Raw genomic sequence first — 19,085 nt, 5'->3', positions numbered from 1 at the left:
TGTATGTCTTCTTTGGAGAAGTGTCTATTCAGGTCCTTTGCCCATTTTTGCCCATCAGTAGATGAGTGGATAACACAGCTATGGTGCATATACACAATGAAATACTATTTTGGCTGTAAAAAAAAAAAGAAAATTTTACCCTTTGCAACAGCACAATGGACCTGGACAACACTAGCTAAATTCAGTCAGCCAGCCAGAGAAAAACAAGTACAATATGATTTCACTCATCTGTGGAATCTAATGAACAAATTGAACTAACAAGCAAAATAAAAACAAACCCATGGACAGCAGGTTAACAGCTAGGGGCGAGGGGGAGTGCAGGGGGTGGAGGGACTGAGGAAAAAGGAAAAAGGGCTCATGGACATGGACAATGTGTGGTGACTGCCACAGGGACGGGTATAGGCGGTTAAATGGTAATGGAAAAAAACACAATTAAAAAAGGTATGAGACATATTTGCAAAGTACCTAGTGGTGACTGGCACATGTAGAAATGATGGTTTTTAAATATGTCCACAAATCCTTTGACTTTTTTCCTTTAAAAGGTAGAGTTAATTTTCCTACCCTTGAATGTGGACTGAACTTAGTGACTTGCTTCTAACAGAATTTGGAGAAGATATTGGTGACTTCTCACGCAAGATCATCAAAGGCACTGCAGCTTCTGTTCTGTTCTCACGGCTGGCCCACTCAGGAAAGCTGCCGCGCTGTAGGGGTATGCAAGCAGCCTGTGGGGAGGCCCCCACAGGGAGAAACTGAGGGTTCCCATCAACAACCAGCACCAATTTGCAAGCCATGCGAGTGAACCACCGCCTTGGGAGTTGCCCCAGCCCTAGTCAAAGCCTTCAAATGACTGACAGCCCAGGTGACATACGGGTTGCAACCTCATGATACTCCAACCCAGAAGCCCCCAGCTAGGCCACTCCCAGAATCCTGGGAGACCCTGAGGATAATAAACACTTAATGCTGTTTTAAGTCACTAAATTTTGGAGTTATCTCTTATGCAGCAACAGATACCTAATACAGATTTCAGCACCAAGAGGGGGTTGTGCTATAACAAAAACCTAAAAATGTGGGAGCAGCTTTGGAACTCAGCAGTGGACAGGAGCTGGAAAAACCTTGAGGAGAGAATTAGGGAAAATGTAAATGGCCTTAAGAAACCATTGGTGAGGCCAGATGGGCTCTGAGGAGCCTGCCTGGGAGGGCGGCTGAGGTTCATTAGCTTACTTTCGCAGTTCAGGTCAACTGTACTTTGGGTTTCTCCTCCATCAATTATTAAGTCCGGGCTGCTCAGACTGCTGCGAGAGGTGATGTGCATCCCGATCACGGGCACAGGCTGCGGAGCCGGACTGCCTCTATTCGAACCCCATTTCCATCACCTCTTACGTATGCAATCTCAGGTAAATTGCCAAACCTCCTTGCACCTCAATTTCCTCATCAGATTGTAAAGAGAATTCAATTAAGTTCCTGAATGTAAACTTAAAACAGTGTGTCTCTTCCTGTGCCCTGTGGCAGAGTTGATGACAGTTGAGGACCTGCAAACCAGGACTGGGGTACAAGCCAAGGAGCAAACGCTACCTTGAATAGTTATGAAAAGAATAAAGTTTGTGGTGGGTACCCCAAGAGGGTAGCATTTCTTATGATAGTTCGAGCCCACCTGAATTATCTGTGGTATTAGTTTATAACTCAGGGTCCAACCGTCCGAGACCGATTCAGGGAATCTGGAGGACGACAGAAATCTGCACGCTGAGCCTTTTGTGGACGACTCTTACACACTCAAGTTTGAGAACCACTACTCCTTGGAAAGGGTCAACGGCCTGAAGATTGCCTTTGAACCCTACACTGTGTTATCTTACAAATTAACGCAACATTTTCCATTCATTACAATTTATCCAATTTTTAAACATACATATGATACATTAAATAACAACTTAATTGCCATTGAGTAAAATTAATGTTCTGAGAGATGTGCTAAATTTATCCTGGCCTGTGGTACCTCGGGCATATCTCCCTATACACCTGCTGATATATGCAAGGCTTTCATGGTCTGTAAACACATTAACCTACTTTATTTCCAGTGCCTGGTTTGACAAGTCCCATCAGTGCCATAAACGCAGACACGTGATAATCCCCGCTCCAGCTCCACTTTCTTCTGCTCAGCCTTTTTGTACTGCAGAAGCTAGAGAGTTTAAAACTACATTTCCTAGACTCCTCTTGCAGGTGAAAATTTGGCTATAAAATAGTTCCTGCCAATCAGGTGTACGCTTAGACAATACGGGAGGCAGACGTGAAGTTGGAGGCCATCCCACTGCTGCGGTGGCTCACTCTGCTCAGGAACAAGTCACGTTACGGAGATGTCAGGTTTTTCTACAACCCTTTGCTGGTGTCTCGTCACCACCCCTGGGTCTGCTCAGGGCAAGCTGTGATGGCAGTACCAAGGTGGCCTCCTGGTGCCTCACCTGTCCATGAGGGCAGAGGCGGCAGCTGCTGTGGCAGGTCCGCTCTGCAGTGTCTTGGACATCATTCCCAGAGCCAAGTCTAGAGTCTGCTGCTCCGGCTCTTCTACCAACTTTTTAAAGATACGTATTAGTTTTAAATATATTCAAAAGTAGAAATTAATAGAATAATGAACCCCAGCTTCAACACTTACCAACTTAGGCCAATCTTCTTTAGTAAGTGCCCCATACACCTCATCTTATTTTCAAGTAAATCCCAGATAGCTTTACCATTTTTATGTAAATATTTCAGGATGCATCTTTCTCAAAAAGTAAAGACTCTACAAAATATAACCACTGTGAGGTAATAGAAAATATACAGGGTTGGGGCAAAAGTGGGTTTACAGTTTGAGTACACAACACACACAAGTTTATTCTTGTATAATTATTAACTATTGCATTATTTTCCATACAAATAACTGTCAGCCTACTTTTACCCCACTCTGCATATTGGTCTCTGCCCCTGGTTTCCGGCACAGAGGTCCTAAAACCCTTGTAATTTTTTAAGAGATTTGATTTACTTATTTTTAGAGAGAGGGAAGAAAACATTGCCTCTTACATGCCCACAACCCAGGCATGTGCCCTGACCAGGAATCGAACCAGTGCCCTTTCAGTTTACAGGTCAGACATCAATCCACTGAGCCACACTAGCCAAGACTCTTGTAATTTTTTAAGTGAAAAGAACACTAAAAGCATCTCTTGTTCTCATATTTCCCTTTGACCCTACCCCTGACACAAGGCTCCGAAAACCCCTGCAAATTCGTAAGTAACAGGAGCACGAGGAGCATCTTCTGTTCTGCGGAGGTGGCTCTGGGTAGGCTCCTGGATGGGGCCCGGGCACCAGGAAGACCCAGCCATGTTCAGAAACTTGGGACTTTTCGGCCCCACCCCTCATCCTCCAGGGAAGGGAGAAGGGATGGAAACGTTACCAACTCATCAAACCGACATGAGGAATACTTCATTAAACCCTAGTAGTATGGGGTTTTAGTATGCCATAAAACGCATAGAAAAAAACACATTACCTAGGAGGTATGCTCCTGGACATTAGTCTTGGTGGCCATTTTTTAGATAGCACACCAAAAGCACAAGCAATAAAAGCAAAAATCAACAAGTGGGACTATGTCATACTAAAAAAAAATTCTGCACACCAAAGGAAACCACTGACAAAAAAGGCAACCTATGAAATGGGACAAAATATTTGCAAATCATGTATCTGATAAGAGGTTAATATCCAAAATACACAAGGAACTCATACAACTCAAAAGCAAAAAAGAAAGAAAAACAACTAATTTAAAAATGAGCAGAAGACTTGAATAGACATTTCTCCAAAGAAAACTTAAGCCATGGCCAGCAACTGCATAAAAAAGTGCTTAACATCTCAGGTAATCAGGAAATGTGGTGGAAGCCACAATGAGATGTCACCTCACACCTGTTATAATGGCTCTCATAAAAAAGACAAGAAGTCACAGGTGCTGGTGGGTATGCAGAGAAAAGAGAACCCTGGTGCAGCACTGTTTGTGGGAATGTAAAATTTGATACAGCCACTACAGAAATCAGTATAGACATTTCTCAAAAAAATAAAAAGAGAACCACCACATGACCTAGCAACCCTACTTCCAAGTATATATCCAAAGGAAACACAATCCGTTATTTCAAAGAGGTATCTGTACTGCCATGTTTATTGCAACGCTATTCACAATAGCCAAGTCATGGAAACAGCCTCAGTGTCCATCAACAAATGGATGGACAGAAAATATGACACACACACATAATTATATTTTATATATAATATATATTCCATCATATATAATATATACTTCATTATATATACACTAATATCAATTGGGTATTTAGGTTAAAAAACACAACTGTGAATGCCTTTTTATTATTCCTAGCACACAGTAGTCATCAACAAAGACCTGATGAAGAAATGTATCGAGAACTAATTTTTACATTATGTGCATTCAATGATCAAAACATGATGTGGCAGAGACAGCTGTTCATTCTTCCAAGAGAATGCCTAAATTTTAGCTGAATATACAGCGAGAAATAAAGACAATTTCCCAGCTTCTCGAGCAACTAGATGTGACCATGTGACTAAGTTATGGCCAATAAGATATAAGTATTAGCAGTGTCCTATGACAGCTTCCAAAAATTCTGTATAAGAGATTGCTGGCACTTGCCCATCGCTCCTTTCTTCTTTGTCCTTCCTCCAACAGAATGTAGGAGCGTGATGCTTAGAGCTCCAGCTATCTGCCCTGGTTTAGAAAAATGAAGGCCACACCTTGAGTATGGCAGAGTGATGGACTAAAAGGATCTTAGATCCCCAAGAACTTCATGTAAAAGAGCACACCCATCAGTCCCAGACTCTACACTTCTGGAATTTTATTTTAAGAGAGAAATGAACTCTTTCTTTACCATTGGGAAAACTCATAATACCAGCTTCAATTGGATAAAGGAAAAAGGCAGATTTATAAACATCAGATTTTCACAGACACACCCTGTGGAGCCATATCTCTTTCAGTTGGTAATGGAGTATCATCTCTTCTAGTTCTTACCCTTATGATAAGATGCAATTGCTCTGTACTAGGAGTCAGAGAACCTAGGTTTGAGTCGTACCTCTGCCACTAATTAGCAAATCCATCAACTTCTCTGAGCCTTTTTAAAATACCTATATAAAAAAATTCTCTCGAGTCTTAAAATATAGTGTACGTGAAAGTGCTGCATAGTATGTATCACTATACACAACATAATTGATGAGAATAATTGAGATACTTATAGATAGAAGCTCCATCTCGCATTATATCCCCAGTAACAAGTATTCGATAAACATTCATCAAATAAATATTTTTAAGTTGCTAAATGAGTTATTCTGCTTTGGAGTTAAAATTCAAAGGTCTTCAACATTAACTAAAGTATCATTTGAGTCCCTTTGAGACACAGATCTTAATTTTATGTATCTGTCAAAAGATAAAAGAGTGTGAAAAGATAAACCTAGCTAATCCATCTAGTTCAAAAGTAGATCCCATATTTGTTATAACAAAATAATTTAAGCTAGAATAAAAGCTGTAGTACAGAAATGAAAATTTTTAATACCTTCCCCTTGAGATTACAAAGATAATATTTTTTAATATTTAAAACCACTGACCCTACCACATCAAATAAAAGACTTTCTCACACTGGACTGTGGCTAAAGTATTTTATTAAATTAAGTATGTAATCTGCAAATGGTTTCATAAGAAATTTTTTGAAGCAAAGTTATAAAACATTTTCAATAAAAAAGTAGTTAACAGCAAAATTACATTTTCTTTATAGTACAAATAAAAACATTTTGTTTCTGATACACTGAAAATTTTATTATATATTCTCCAACTGATAGCTGCAGTGTTGTACTTTAATAGAAGTCTCATGGTTATTTCAGTCATTTGTTAATAACAGGTTCATCATTTGGACCATTAAAGTCAACTGCTCAACTTTATGGAAAATAATAAAATCTCTCATATGATGTGAAGTTCCAAAAGGTTCTTCGAGATATAGATGTATGTATTCCAGCCTTGTCTCTCTATTAAATTCTCTAAAGAGGCATTAATTAATACTGTAAACTTGAGTTACATTTTAAAAATAAGCACCATTAACAAACATTCTACATAAACTTACTTTACTTTTGGCCACACAAACATTTAAATTTCTTTAACACGTAAATAAAAATAAACAATATTTAACCACTACACAGGAAAATTACCAAACGTCACCTCATTGCACAATGGGAAAGCACTTTAAAAAGCACTTGGAAAAAAAAAACCCAACAAACATTATTTTTGTATCTTTTTTTATACATTTTGTCATTTTCTTAAATTGAGAGCAGTTAAGACATTGTCAGAGCAATTTCCTGAGTTTCAAACTTTCCAATTTCCAGCTCAAAGCCAATCTTGTTAATATGTGTGTCCTTTTTCCAAGCATACAAAACACTTGAATTTAAAAAGAAAAAGAACAAAAAAGAATCGGAAACAATGCAACATAATTGTTCAGCTTTTCTTCTTGAAATGTGTTATAATACACAAGACACTTGAAAATACAAGTCAGGATTTCTACCATACACTATGTCCTATATTTAAAGGCCACAGAATTGTAAATTATATGGAAACACGAATAAACTGGAAAAAAGCCTCAATCTGAAAATAATATAGAAATATAGGAACAGTTAATAAACAGGAGACAACATGCTTCTATTTCTCAGGTTCAAGTATGGAAGTAGATGGATTGAAAATACTGTTAAGGGTCCCCTCAGTCCAACTGTCTCCTGCAGTTTCCATATTTGTTCTCTTTTTTCCCCATGGCAGATACTGGTAAAGACTACTGAAAGTATAATTGTTACTAAAACCTTCCAAACTACATAAGTGTTGTACTTCTAAAATACTAATACATCTGCAAAGAGCCATTCTAATGAATCATGTGCTAACACAAATAAACCAATACATAAAAACTTTGAAAATCCCCACACTATGTTTACTTTTGGCACACAGGATTTAGAAATGGGCCAAAGTGAAAAATTTGATGATCCACAAACAAACTATGTTACCCTTTGTCATATAGGATTTAGAAATGGGCAAAACAATAAAGGAGTAATTATAAAAATCATTTTCATAATTCTGTGTTGCTTAAACTATGGTAAATAGTGGGGTAGGTGACAATTAAACAACTTCATAAAACCACATATGATGTGTAAAATGTGCCTATATATTTATGAATGAAGATTAAGGAGAAATACCCTAGATTTACCAAAACAAAGCATAAAATTAAAATTGATACAATATAAACATAGCTTCCTTCACTTGGTTTCTGCCACAAAAACCTCACCTTTTGTTCATTTTGACTGCTCCCACATTAATCATAATTATAACAACATTAAAATAAGTCTAGTTGAAGTGCTCAAAAGCAATCTTTCAGTGGGATCAGGAAATATAAAAACACCAAAAATGAGTATGCAGCTGCACACTCAAATAACTCTAGATTTCAGCACTGTTAGTCACATTTCTTACATCTTATTAATTTATACATAAAAATATTTTATATCATTAACAATCATAGTTTTTAAGTTGTTGAAAGGAATTGTTTTATTTGTAATGTATACAACTCTTCTAGACATCATTAAAAAACATATGCTAAACAGTTGGCATCTTTTCTTTTTTTAGCAAATTATTAGAAACATAAAATATGAATAATACTTCAATACCAGATAGTCACTACCCATTTCTAAATAATAAACATATACTTTCGTTTTTGTGGAAATAAATTTAACAAGACAGCTTCTTCTTTTAAAAGCATGCTTTCATAATATATAAAAATGAGTTTTTGAGTTTTATTTTCATTAAAATGTCTGTTATTTTAGGAAACCATTCTGTAATTCAGGATTCTTTCAGTAACGGCTCAGTCCTGTAATTCCTGATCCAAATGATTTTTTAAACAACACAATTGTTAAAATTTATGTGTTGAAATTATTCTCCATATCCAAAATCAAATTTATTTAACCACTGTCTCCTACTGGACAATTATACTTTAATTTACCACATTAAGTTGGTGTAAAGGAAATTTCAACTGACATATTCATAGCACTTTCTAGCTGAAACAAAAAACAGAAGTCAATGAAAGCCTTCTTTCAGAAGGTGGCTTTTTTTTTCAAAGGTAAAAAACTTTTAAATAGTAAGGATTCTTTTTATAATTATATTAAAAATGTTTTCTACATTTGTTTTTAAGTTAACAGGATTTTGACCTCACTGCAGTTTAGAAATTACATGCCTCAATATAAAAGATAGCTCTTTAGTACTATCTTAAATACCACTTGCAGACAGTTCTAGAAGCAGTTCTATTAACAGCAACATCTGGTCGATATCTAACCATTTCTCCTCTGAAAACTTTTCTGCCTAAGGAAGGTATAAAACTGCAATATAATCTCAGACCCCAACTTTTCTACTAGAAATGCACACACACAGAGAAAAAAAAAAAGGTTACGCGATTAAGATCATACACAAATACAAGGCAGAAGAAAGTACAACAGCATGTCTCCCTCTAGGATATGGTGAAATAAAATGATTTTTTTGTATTTCGTTTTGATCAAAAAGCATTCAAGTGTTTTTGTTAGCTCTCCTTTCTTTCATTGCTACCACTACTTCTTTTTTTAGCAGCAGCCTTTGAAAGGCATGAACCAGGTCTCTGAGCACTTTACATACCACTAACAGACACCATTAGATCATCACTAAATGTCGCACAACAATTAAGAAAAAGATAACATTTTCTCTATCAGAAAGAATTAGCACACTTTCAAACGTTAAAATTGGATCTGGTAATTTTCCCAAGACATTTTGTAATCAATAAAAATTATCTTTAATATTTTAACAGACAACATATTTGGCATTTGGTTCAATAAAAATTTTAACTTCTCTTGAATTTTGAAAAACATTGTAAAATTTTTGTTTTATAATGACATTATTTCTAATAAAATGCATATTGACAGTAAACTTGACTAAATTACTGCAAATAAAACTAATTTTAACCTACAAATCTTCACACTTCTAAGTCAAGGACGTTTATTTTACTTTAGCATGACTTTCAAGCACCCTGGTTTAATTTCAGAGAACCTGCAGAAATGAGAAAAAGAGTCATTTCAAAGATAAAAATTTCAAATTGGTCATAAATGTATTTTATAATCAATTCCAAATGCCTCTACTAAATATTTACTATGTAAGTACTCTCCACTATTAAGTCAATACCCAGGACCAATATCTATATTTATATTCCTTTTAATCTATTGTCAAAATAAATACATTACTAAGGCTGGGGCTGATTCCTAACTTAAGAGTTATTATAATTTAAGATTTATCAAAACTCTCAAGCCAGAATTTGACCTTCATGAAGAAGCACATGCTGTATCAAGGATAAGATGATGCCTCAATTATACTATTTCTATGCATTAGGTGGATACCAAGAAGAAATCTCCAGTATAACAGGTAAGTCTGATTTATCAGGCCATGAAATGGTTTTAACACCCTCAGTATGAATTTTTTTTTTAAAACTAGTCTGTAAAATACATCATTAGTCCCAATATGATAATGTTCCAGTCTAAGTACTCCTTTTGTAAAAGTAAACTGAAATGTCATCTCTTTTCATGCTCAGAATCAAGGGTCCCTTTTCTATAATGTAGCCAAACAACATATGATCACATGACATACACAAAATGTGCTGTACTAACTGAACCAGGTGGTGGGGGTGCAGGGTACTTAAAGATGGACATCCCCAGGGAACCTATCTATCAACATGTCTTTGTTCTTGGACTTTTCTTGTTGTTTTCTAGTACTTGAATAATAATCACTTATGTTTTAAAAGGCATTTCATACTTGTCAGCTAAAATCATTAATGGCACTTAATTTATGAAGATATACAAATTCACAGTGGCTATAGTGTTTCTGTTCAAGTTTAAACAATACAAATCATAACCATATTTCAGCAGAAGCTCCCAAACGCTTCCAAAATTCAGATATCTATTTCCTTTCCAATGAATAATCAAACAATTTTAAACTATGATTATGTATAATTGAATTGTCTTGAATAATGCATTATCAAAGAAATACAAATACACTTGCTTTCTTTTACATTTTAAATTTATGACAGAAATAGTTTTGCCAGATGATTACTTCAACAACAAACACATTTTTTTCTTTCATTTCTGGTTTACTGCACATCATAAATCCAGCAGGGAATGCTATATAATTTAAGCATGACTTTGTGGCTAAAATTAGATGGTGAAATTTAGTCAACTACTTTAACAAATAGTTCTGAGCACATTCTTAATGTTTACTATCTATATACATAGGCAACTGCCATTACTGGTAACAGCAATCTGTACTCACCTGAAGCTATGGCTTGTGAGGTATTTAACGACGGCTGGTTTGATGCGAGCCACCCCTCCCTGGCTGTGGTTTCCTCTCCCCGTAATCACAGAGAGGTAGGGCTTGCCACCACTCTGCTTAAATTCTGTCACAACAAGAATTGCAACCGTTAAAACTCACTTAAATTACATCCTTAATTAAAAAAAAAAAAAAACTGAACCACTCAAAACACATATAAAATTATTTTCATAGGAATTTAGAGATTTGTTACTCTAAAAAGCCCCTACAACACTGGTGTTTTTAAATGTATGTTTCATCAGCACTGTTTAAGTATGGAACCCTCAGAGCAATTCATCTGCCTAAAAGTTTAAGTGGAACTTCTTTCCTTGTGGAGAGGAAGTTCTCCTTGTACTACCAGAGTTTCTCTCTGAAGTACTGATGATCACAATACTACTGATACCTAAAATTTATTACACACATGGAATCAGCCATTGCTTTATGTGACATATTTATTAACTAAGAATCTTCACAACAACCCTATTAGTTAAATGCTCTAGAGCCAGGCAACTTTGGTCTAATTAGCAGCTCTGCCACTAAATGACCATATGTTATGACTATGGACAAGTTAGTTACTTAGCCTATCTGTGCTTGTTTCATAATCAGCAAGATGGGCTATAAAGTAACTACTTTATAGAATATCTCCCTCACGCCCAGCGTGGCTCAATTGGTTGGGTGTGGTCCTGCAAAGCGAAAGGTCACCAGTTCGATTCCCAGTCAGGGGACATGCCTGGGTTGTGGGTTTGGTCCCAGGACAGGGCACCCATGAGCAGCAACTGATCCATGTTTCTCTCTCACATCAACGTTTCTCTCCTTCTCTTTCTCCCTACCTTCTCTTCTCTCTAAAAATAAATAAATAAAAATTGTTTTTTTAAAAGAGTTATCACCTTTTTTTCACCAGGAATGGCAACACCAAATCCACTAATTATAGCATAGACTGCAGTCTTTATTGTAAAAGATAACCAATTATTAACTTAAGAAATTCTTCCAAATAGATGATTTTTTTATATGAGAAGGGAAGGAAGGGAGAAAGAGAGGGAGAGAAACATCAATGTGAGAGAAAAACATCTACTGGTTGTCTCTAGTATGTGCCCCAGTCAGGAACAGAACTTGCAACCCAGGCATGTGCTCTGACCAGGAACTGAACTGACAACCTTTCACTTTGAGGAAAGGGACAATGCCCAACCAACTGAGCCACACGGATCAGGGATGACTTTTAAATACGGAATGAAACTGAGCCTCTTAAAAGACCACAGCTCCTACTCTGGTGGTGACCTTGAAAAAAATCAAAAGTATAAATCCTGAAAGTCAATAATATCTGCAATAAAATTCTAAAAACCTGCTAACAGTAAGAGTTGATTTAATGAATTTAATAATTGTTCCTCAGTTATAAACAGCACATGTTTTGACCTGTAGCATAAAATACATATACATATAACAAAAACATTCCATATTTCTTTTGCTCATTAGGTTGTCCTAAGACTACAGCAGATCCACATACAGATGGTTTTTCAAGTCTGGTATCTCCAGGGTAATATTTAGCCTGGAATTTTAAGAGGATATATTGCTCTTGAATTTTTAATTCCTTCCTTGCTTAAGATCTCCATTTCTATTCTAATCCATATCCAATAATTCAAGCAATATTTTGCTCAAAATTCAACTGTGCTGGGTGCTAGACACACAAGGGTATATTCACTATGTAAAGAGTTTTTACACTGCACAATTATTAGTTGTGCATTTTTATTTATGGACGTAGAATTACAAATAAAGGTTTACTTTAATAAAATTTAAATCTCTTAACTAACTATAATCCCCTCATCACTACTGCTCCCTCATGATCAAGGCCTGTCATTTACACTTACTGCTCTGAAAACACTCTCTAATTGAATCACATGCCTCAAATAAAGCAGGTGCTCAAAGAATGTTTGTTGAGTAAATTAATGTACATGTTTAGGTTAATAAATTTTAAGTTATTCCTTCTGTTTACCACCTTTTAAAGAAACAAACTCATTTTTAAGCATATCCTAAATTTCTTATTATTTCTACTATAAATAGTTCAGTATGTATTTCAAAAAGGACTCTTTAAAAAAATGTCATATCTTGCAAAATTAAAAATAGTTCCTTAATATCATGTTTCTAAAAATGACTAAGAAATTCCTCAAATAGTCCCAAAAATGTTTTACAGTGACTTGTTTCAATCAGAGTTACAACAAGTCCACACATTGCATTTGGTTGATACAGTTCTTAAATAATTTTAATCTAAAATTCTCCCTCTCCCTGTGTTTTTCTTTACAATTTGTTGAGAAAAAAACTGGATCGTTTATACTAGATTTCCAAAGTTTGGATTTTATTGACTGGCACCATTTAACATGTTGTTCTGTTCCCTGTAAATCCCTGAAAGGTAATCATGAGATCTAAAGCTTTTTATGTTTCTGGTGTATTTGGGGCAAAAATACTTTGTAGGTGGTCAATAATAAAGCACCGAAGAGCGAGATATCTTTTTTTTTTTTTTTTTACACTTCATCCCCAATTTTGACAATCACCTTTTATGACAAAGCAATTTAGGGAAGAGCCACACATTTTTCCCCTGGACACATGTCTATTCAACAATACTACCACCTGGTGGTGACTGACAGAAACTACAGGCCACCAGAGGTGGCAGCAAAATGGCCTTGGCTTCCAGAAGGGATTTCTATCTTGGGTCTGGCCAAGCACCTTACACAAATTAACTCCTTTTTTCTTGTAATTTTTGTATTGCTGTAAAATTCACATAACATAAAATTTACAATTTTAAAATGTACATTTCAGTAGTTTTTAGTATACAATCTAATTCCAGAACATTCCACCATCTCAAAAACAAATTCTACACATTAGCAGTCAATCCACATTCCCCCCTTTCCAACATCTCCCCCCTATTTCTAGCAGCCACTAATGTACCTTCTGATTCTGTGGATTTGCCTATTCTGGACATATAGAATGGAACTCATATCACGTCTGGCCTTTTGTATCTAGCTTCGATCACACAGCATAATGTTTACAAGGTTCATCCATGTAGTCGCATGTATCAGTACTTCATTCATTTTCACAGCTGAATAATGTTCCACTGTGCGAATACACCACATTTGTTTGTCCATTCATCAGTTGATGGGCATCTGGGTTGTTTACACTTTTTTGTTACTATAAACATCCTTTTACAAGTTTTTGTGTAAATGGATTTTAATTCTCTAAGAGCAAAACTGCTGGGTCTTATGGTAACCCTATGTTTAACTTTTTGAGGGATGCCAACCTTTTCCATAGAGGTTGTACCATTTAACATACCCACTAGCAATATGTGAGGGTTGCAATTCTCCACATCCCTATGAACACTTATTATTTTCCATTTTATTAAACTTTAAAAACTAGTTTCTTCATCTACAAAATGAGAGAAATACCTACCCTTTATTCAGTCCTTATTCAAAAGTTTTTTTCAATGTTGAAAAGGCTCTCTATATAAATGATTTAATAATCATCACTGACTAGATCCTAGGCCAGAAAGACATATTTTTTAATCCTTGCCCAAGGATATATTTATTGATTTAGAGAGAGAGGAAGGAAGAGAGAGTCAAACTACGAATTAAAGAAACCACATCCACTCAGACTGTTGGGAGGGAGGCAGACACAGAACGGGCTGGTCCCTCGCCCACATGTAGTGGATAAAATTTTGGGAAGGATATCTCAGGAGCAAGGAGTCCCAGTCCCACACCAGGCCTCCCAGCCCAGGATTTCAGTGCCAGGAAGATAAGTACACACAACTTCTGGCTGCAAAAAAACCAGCAGGAGATTGAATCAATGAAAGAAACGGCTGGAGCCCAAAGCACTTCCTATTAAAGAACCCACACATGGACTCATCTACTCAGACTCATTTCCTCTGAGCTCCAGCAACAGGGTAGCAGCTTGAAAGGCCCCAGTGGCATAAAGGGAAGAACTGAATTGTCTGGTATCAAGGCAAGCAGAAGCTATTGTCCCTTTTCTAAACTCTCCCCAACAAAGCCACATAGTTAGCAAGCTGGTGCCATATCCCAGACTCCATCAACCTGGCTAACGCTGTTTGACCCCACCTTGGGGATCCCAAGAGACTCTGCCCCACCCAACTTACAGACCCAACCAATCTGCTTTTTCATATGAATGGCTGGTCTTGGCTCATGCTTCACAACTTCCTAAACCCTCTCAACAAGCAAGAGTTAGCCTCCATGATACCCAGGCCCAGCACTAGCAGCAGCCAGCCTACATTCACAGCTTGGCTTTGCCTAGGAATCTCAAGCCCAGCACAAGTAGCAGCCATCTCAGATTGTTTCTAGCTCAGGCAGACTGGTCCTGGGCAAAACAAAGGTGAGAACTGACCTTGGCCTACACCACCTGGGAAACCTGAGCACCAGCACACCCAGTGGACAGCTGCAGACCATGTCAGAGCACAACCACCCTGCCCCTGTATAGCTCCCACAGAGGGTGGAAGTTGGTGGTAAATAATCACAGCCAATCACCAGCAGCTGACTGGACTGGGTAAATCCCTCCCATTGATCTGCCAACAGCAACCAAGCCTCAACTACAAGAGGAGGGTATACTCTGCCCACACAAAGGGTGCACCTCAAGTCCCCAGTTTGGGTGATTGGGGAGGCTGTGCCACTGGACCCTACAGGATACCTACTACATCAGGCCACACTGTCAAGACATGTGAAGTCAAGCCAACTCTTCCTAATACACAGAAACAAACACAGGGAGGCTGCCAAAATGAGGAGACAAAGAAGCATGGCCCAAATGAAAGAACAGATCAAAATTCAAAAAAAAGAACTAAAGGAAATGGAGATAAGCAACCTATCAGATGCACAGTTCAAAACACTGGTTTATTAAGGATGCTCAGGGAACTTAGTGAGGACCTCAGCAATATAAAAAAGATCCAGCCAGAAACAAAGGATACACTAATTGAAATAAAGAACAATTTAAAGGGAAACAACAGTGGAGTGGGTGAATCTGAGAATCAAATCAATGATTCCAAATGATCTGAAATATAAGGAAACAAAAAACAACCAATCAGAACAAGAAAAAAGAATCCAAAAAAAATGAGGATAGTGTAAGCAGCTTTCAGACAATTTCAAGAAATCTAACATTCTCCTCATAGGGGTGCCAGAAGGAAGAAAAAAAAAAAAAAGCAAGAAATTGGAAATCTATTTGAAAAAATAATGAAAAAAAAAAAAAAACTTCCCTAATTTGGTACCTTTACCAGACATGCAAGTCCAGGAAGCAGAGAGTCCCAAACAAGATGGATGCAAAAAGGCCCACTCCAAGACACACCATAATTAAAATGTCAAAGGTTAAAGATAAAGAGAGAATCTTAAGCAGCAAGAGAAAAGAAGTTAGTTACTTACAGGGGAGTCCCCGTAAGACTGTCAGCTGATTTCTCAAAAGAAACTTTGCAGGCTAGAAGGGACTGGCAAGAAATACTCAGTCACGAAGAGCAGGGACCTGCAGCCAAGACTGCTTGCTCTACCCAGCAAAGCTATCATTGAGAATCGAAGAGCAAACAAAGAGCTTCCCAGACAAGAAAAAACTAAAGGAGTTCATCATTACCAAATCATTATTATATGAAATGTTAAAGGGAGTTATTTAAGAAGATCAAAACTATGAATAATAAAATGGCAAAAAATACATATCTACTAACAATTGAATCTAAAAATCAAACTAAGCAAACAAGAAGAACGGAGACAGAATCATGGATGTGGAGAGTGTTTTCATGGTTGCCAGATGGGAAGAAGGTATGGGGAAATGGGTGAAGAGGTGAGGGGATTAACAAATACACATAGGTAATTACAGAATAGCCTTGAGGATGTAAAGAACAGTACAGGAAGTGGAGTAACAAAAAACTTAATATGCATGACCCAGGGACATGAACAATGGTAGGGGTATGGCCTAAGGGACTGCAGGTACTGAGTGGGAGAGGGTAAAGGGGGAAAAATCAGGACAACTATAATAGCATCAATAAAATATAATTTGAAAATATAAAAACAATAAAAACAATTGGAGGAGTGGAATCCCATCCTTCATCAAAGAATATAGGCTAATAACATGGAATGGCCACAAACTATAAAACACCATCTGCAGTATCACCAATAAAATAACTGATTTAGCCAAGGATTATCAATGGATACTGAATATGGCCTGTATATGGGACAATATTATTATAACAATGTTAAATGTCTTAAAAGTGAGAATGGGCCCTGGCTGGCATAGCTCAGTGGATTGAGCAAGGGCTGAGGACCAAAGCATTATAGGTTCGATTCCCAGTCAGGGCACATGCCTGGGTCGCAGGCCACGTCCCCAGTGGGGGCCACATGAGAGGCAACCACACATTGATGTTTCTCTCTCTCTCTTTCTCCCTCCCTTCCCCTCTCTAAAAATAAATAAATAAAATCTTTTTTAAAAACTGAGAATGGTATTGTGATTATGTAAGAGAATGAATTTTGTTCTCAAGCGATAAACAAGCTGAGGCATTCAGAGGTAAAGTACCACAATGCTTAACAACTTTTTTCAAATGGTTCAGTATAAAGCAGTTTTACAGAGATTAAGTGAATGTGGCCAAAACTAATCAATATAGGTAAAGACTATATGGGCGTTTATTGTACAGTTCTTTCAACTTCCCTGTAGGTTTTTAATTTTTCTATATAAAAAAACTAGGAAAAAGTTAGTGACAAGAGTACTCATACATGCTGACATGCAAAATAAAGTTAATCATAACTAAACATCCACCATACAGGAATGATACATTATGATACATTCACAGAATACTACACAGCAGTTAAAACCAGGTTGATCAAGCTAAGCAATCTCGAAAACTGTAGTAGGTGCAAATAAAATAAGCAGCTTGGCCGATGATACAATGTGACACGGTGTATATTCATTATTTAAAACTCACACAAAAAATACTACAGACTGGCTATGTATGAATGCACATACAGTAAAGGCAAGAAGGACATGGACCAAACAAAAGGACATTGATTTCCACTAGAAACGTAGGGAAGAAGAGAAAAGGAATAAAAAAACCATGAAGAATGTAAAGTAAAATCTTACTGCTTGTTACTGGGATACACAGATATTAAGATGTTCATTATATTACTCTGTAACCTTTTTAATATGTTTTTTATGATGGATGAATTTTCTACCTTTTATATCAATCATATTTAATCAAGTATATTTAATTAATTACAAGTGATATGTGCTGAGTTAATAAATCTGGACAAAGTATAGTGTAACACTTTCTAAAATATATGTAAATCAATGACCAGAACTCTACAGCTGTCGACGACAAGGCAGGGCTAAGGGGCCACAAGGCAAGAACGGAGGCATGGGCTCTGGGACTCCATGATAAAAGGGAGACAAAGAAAAGTCAAGATGAGAATTCGAAAACACTGCACTGGTTAAGAAAGGGCATGATGTGCAGTAGTAGTGTCTGTGTAACTGAACAGTCTGAATTTTTCTAAGTGCTACCTTGTGGTCATGACAAGAAAACAAGCTGCTAAGCCAACAAGGCACTTACATGTATGTGAAGTACACGATACCGAAACATGGAAATATGAAAGAGACCCTCATCCAAAGTCCTAGGAAGAGGAAAAATCTGGACAAGAGGCACGAAGTGGCCTTCCCTGCTGAGCTGCAAAGACGAAGTACAAGCAGGAAGGGAAAACGGAGTACCACCATAATGTAAACACTCAAAATCTGCCTTTCGGGATAGTTCTGTAAAACCTCTATCACCTTATTTACTTCTGTGTTTTATTAACCGTCTATGGAACAGCTGACACCTAACAAATATCTATTAGCTTTAATAAATATCTAATGAACAAGATGTGTAACATTTCTGAAAGGTACCACTTTTAAGTCTCAGGATTCCTAGATTACACTATGCCCTTCCTTTAACAAACACACCAGAGGAATACAAACAGAATAAAATCAGGAAATGAAGTGTTCATGGCCCTGCCAATGACAACCCTTTTCTAAAAAGGTTCCCTTGAAGAATAAGCCTAACATAAATATCTGTAAATGGGGCACAGATCTCCTCAGCCTGCACATTCAGACTCTCCTGATTTGCAACTGATACTAATATAAGACTTATTTTGTATTGAAAACCTATCATTTTCATAGCCCTACCTTCAGTTTTCTGCTGTAAAACTGCCATCAAATGTTCTATAGCTTCATCCACATGCAGTCCATGAAGGTCTAAAACATTCTGTGGCAGCAGGGAGGCATTGACTTTCTCAAAGATCTCCATGGCAGCAAGGTGATTGGCTTCTTTCATCTTCTGCTCATGGAGACTACCCTTCAATTATAAACATACCAGTAAAAAACATTTGTATATTTGCTATTTGCTAGGCAATGAAAAAACAAACAGTGACCCACATACAAAGTAGCACAAAAAAGGGAACAACTAACCTAAAATTTTTTTTAATGCAATGCATTTAAATGTGTAAGAATGCACCAAAATTTATTTTGGTGGATGACAAGAAAGTTCTCAAATTCCTAAGTCATTTCTAACTTATTTTCTAATCCAAAACTCGCAGAAAACAGAAACTAAAACAAACACCACCCATCTCAAGAAGGAATCCAGTGGTTTATCCTTTCATAATCCCGA

At 36.9% G+C, this 19,085-nt stretch overlaps 1 protein-coding gene across 8 annotated transcripts in view; it reads right to left on the bottom strand.

Annotated features, from left to right (window-relative positions):
• Positions 1 to 5,674: 5,674 nt before the first annotated feature.
• N4BP2 (NEDD4 binding protein 2) overlaps positions 5,675 to 19,085 on the bottom strand; it is a 98,326-nt gene continuing 84,915 nt past the window's right edge. For 7 of the 8 annotated variants that reach the window (XM_036019928.1, XM_036019942.1, XM_028506573.2 and 4 more), the window contains 3 exons: positions 18,605 to 18,773; positions 10,394 to 10,517; positions 5,675 to 9,124 (listed from right to left, as the gene is read on the bottom strand). In XM_036019928.1, coding sequence (XP_035875821.1) covers positions 9,079 to 9,124; positions 10,394 to 10,517; positions 18,605 to 18,773 — 339 coding nt within the window. In that variant the 3' untranslated portion in view covers positions 5,675 to 9,078. The remainder of the gene's footprint in view (positions 9,125 to 10,393; positions 10,518 to 18,604; positions 18,774 to 19,085) is intronic. The other variant, XM_036019957.1, reaches the window with a different exon arrangement.

Source organism: Phyllostomus discolor, chromosome 1 (genome assembly GCF_004126475.2).
Source record: "Phyllostomus discolor isolate MPI-MPIP mPhyDis1 chromosome 1, mPhyDis1.pri.v3, whole genome shotgun sequence".
NCBI classification, from domain to species: domain Eukaryota; kingdom Metazoa; phylum Chordata; class Mammalia; order Chiroptera; family Phyllostomidae; genus Phyllostomus; species Phyllostomus discolor.
This window is presented reverse-complemented; position numbering and strand designations above follow the sequence as displayed.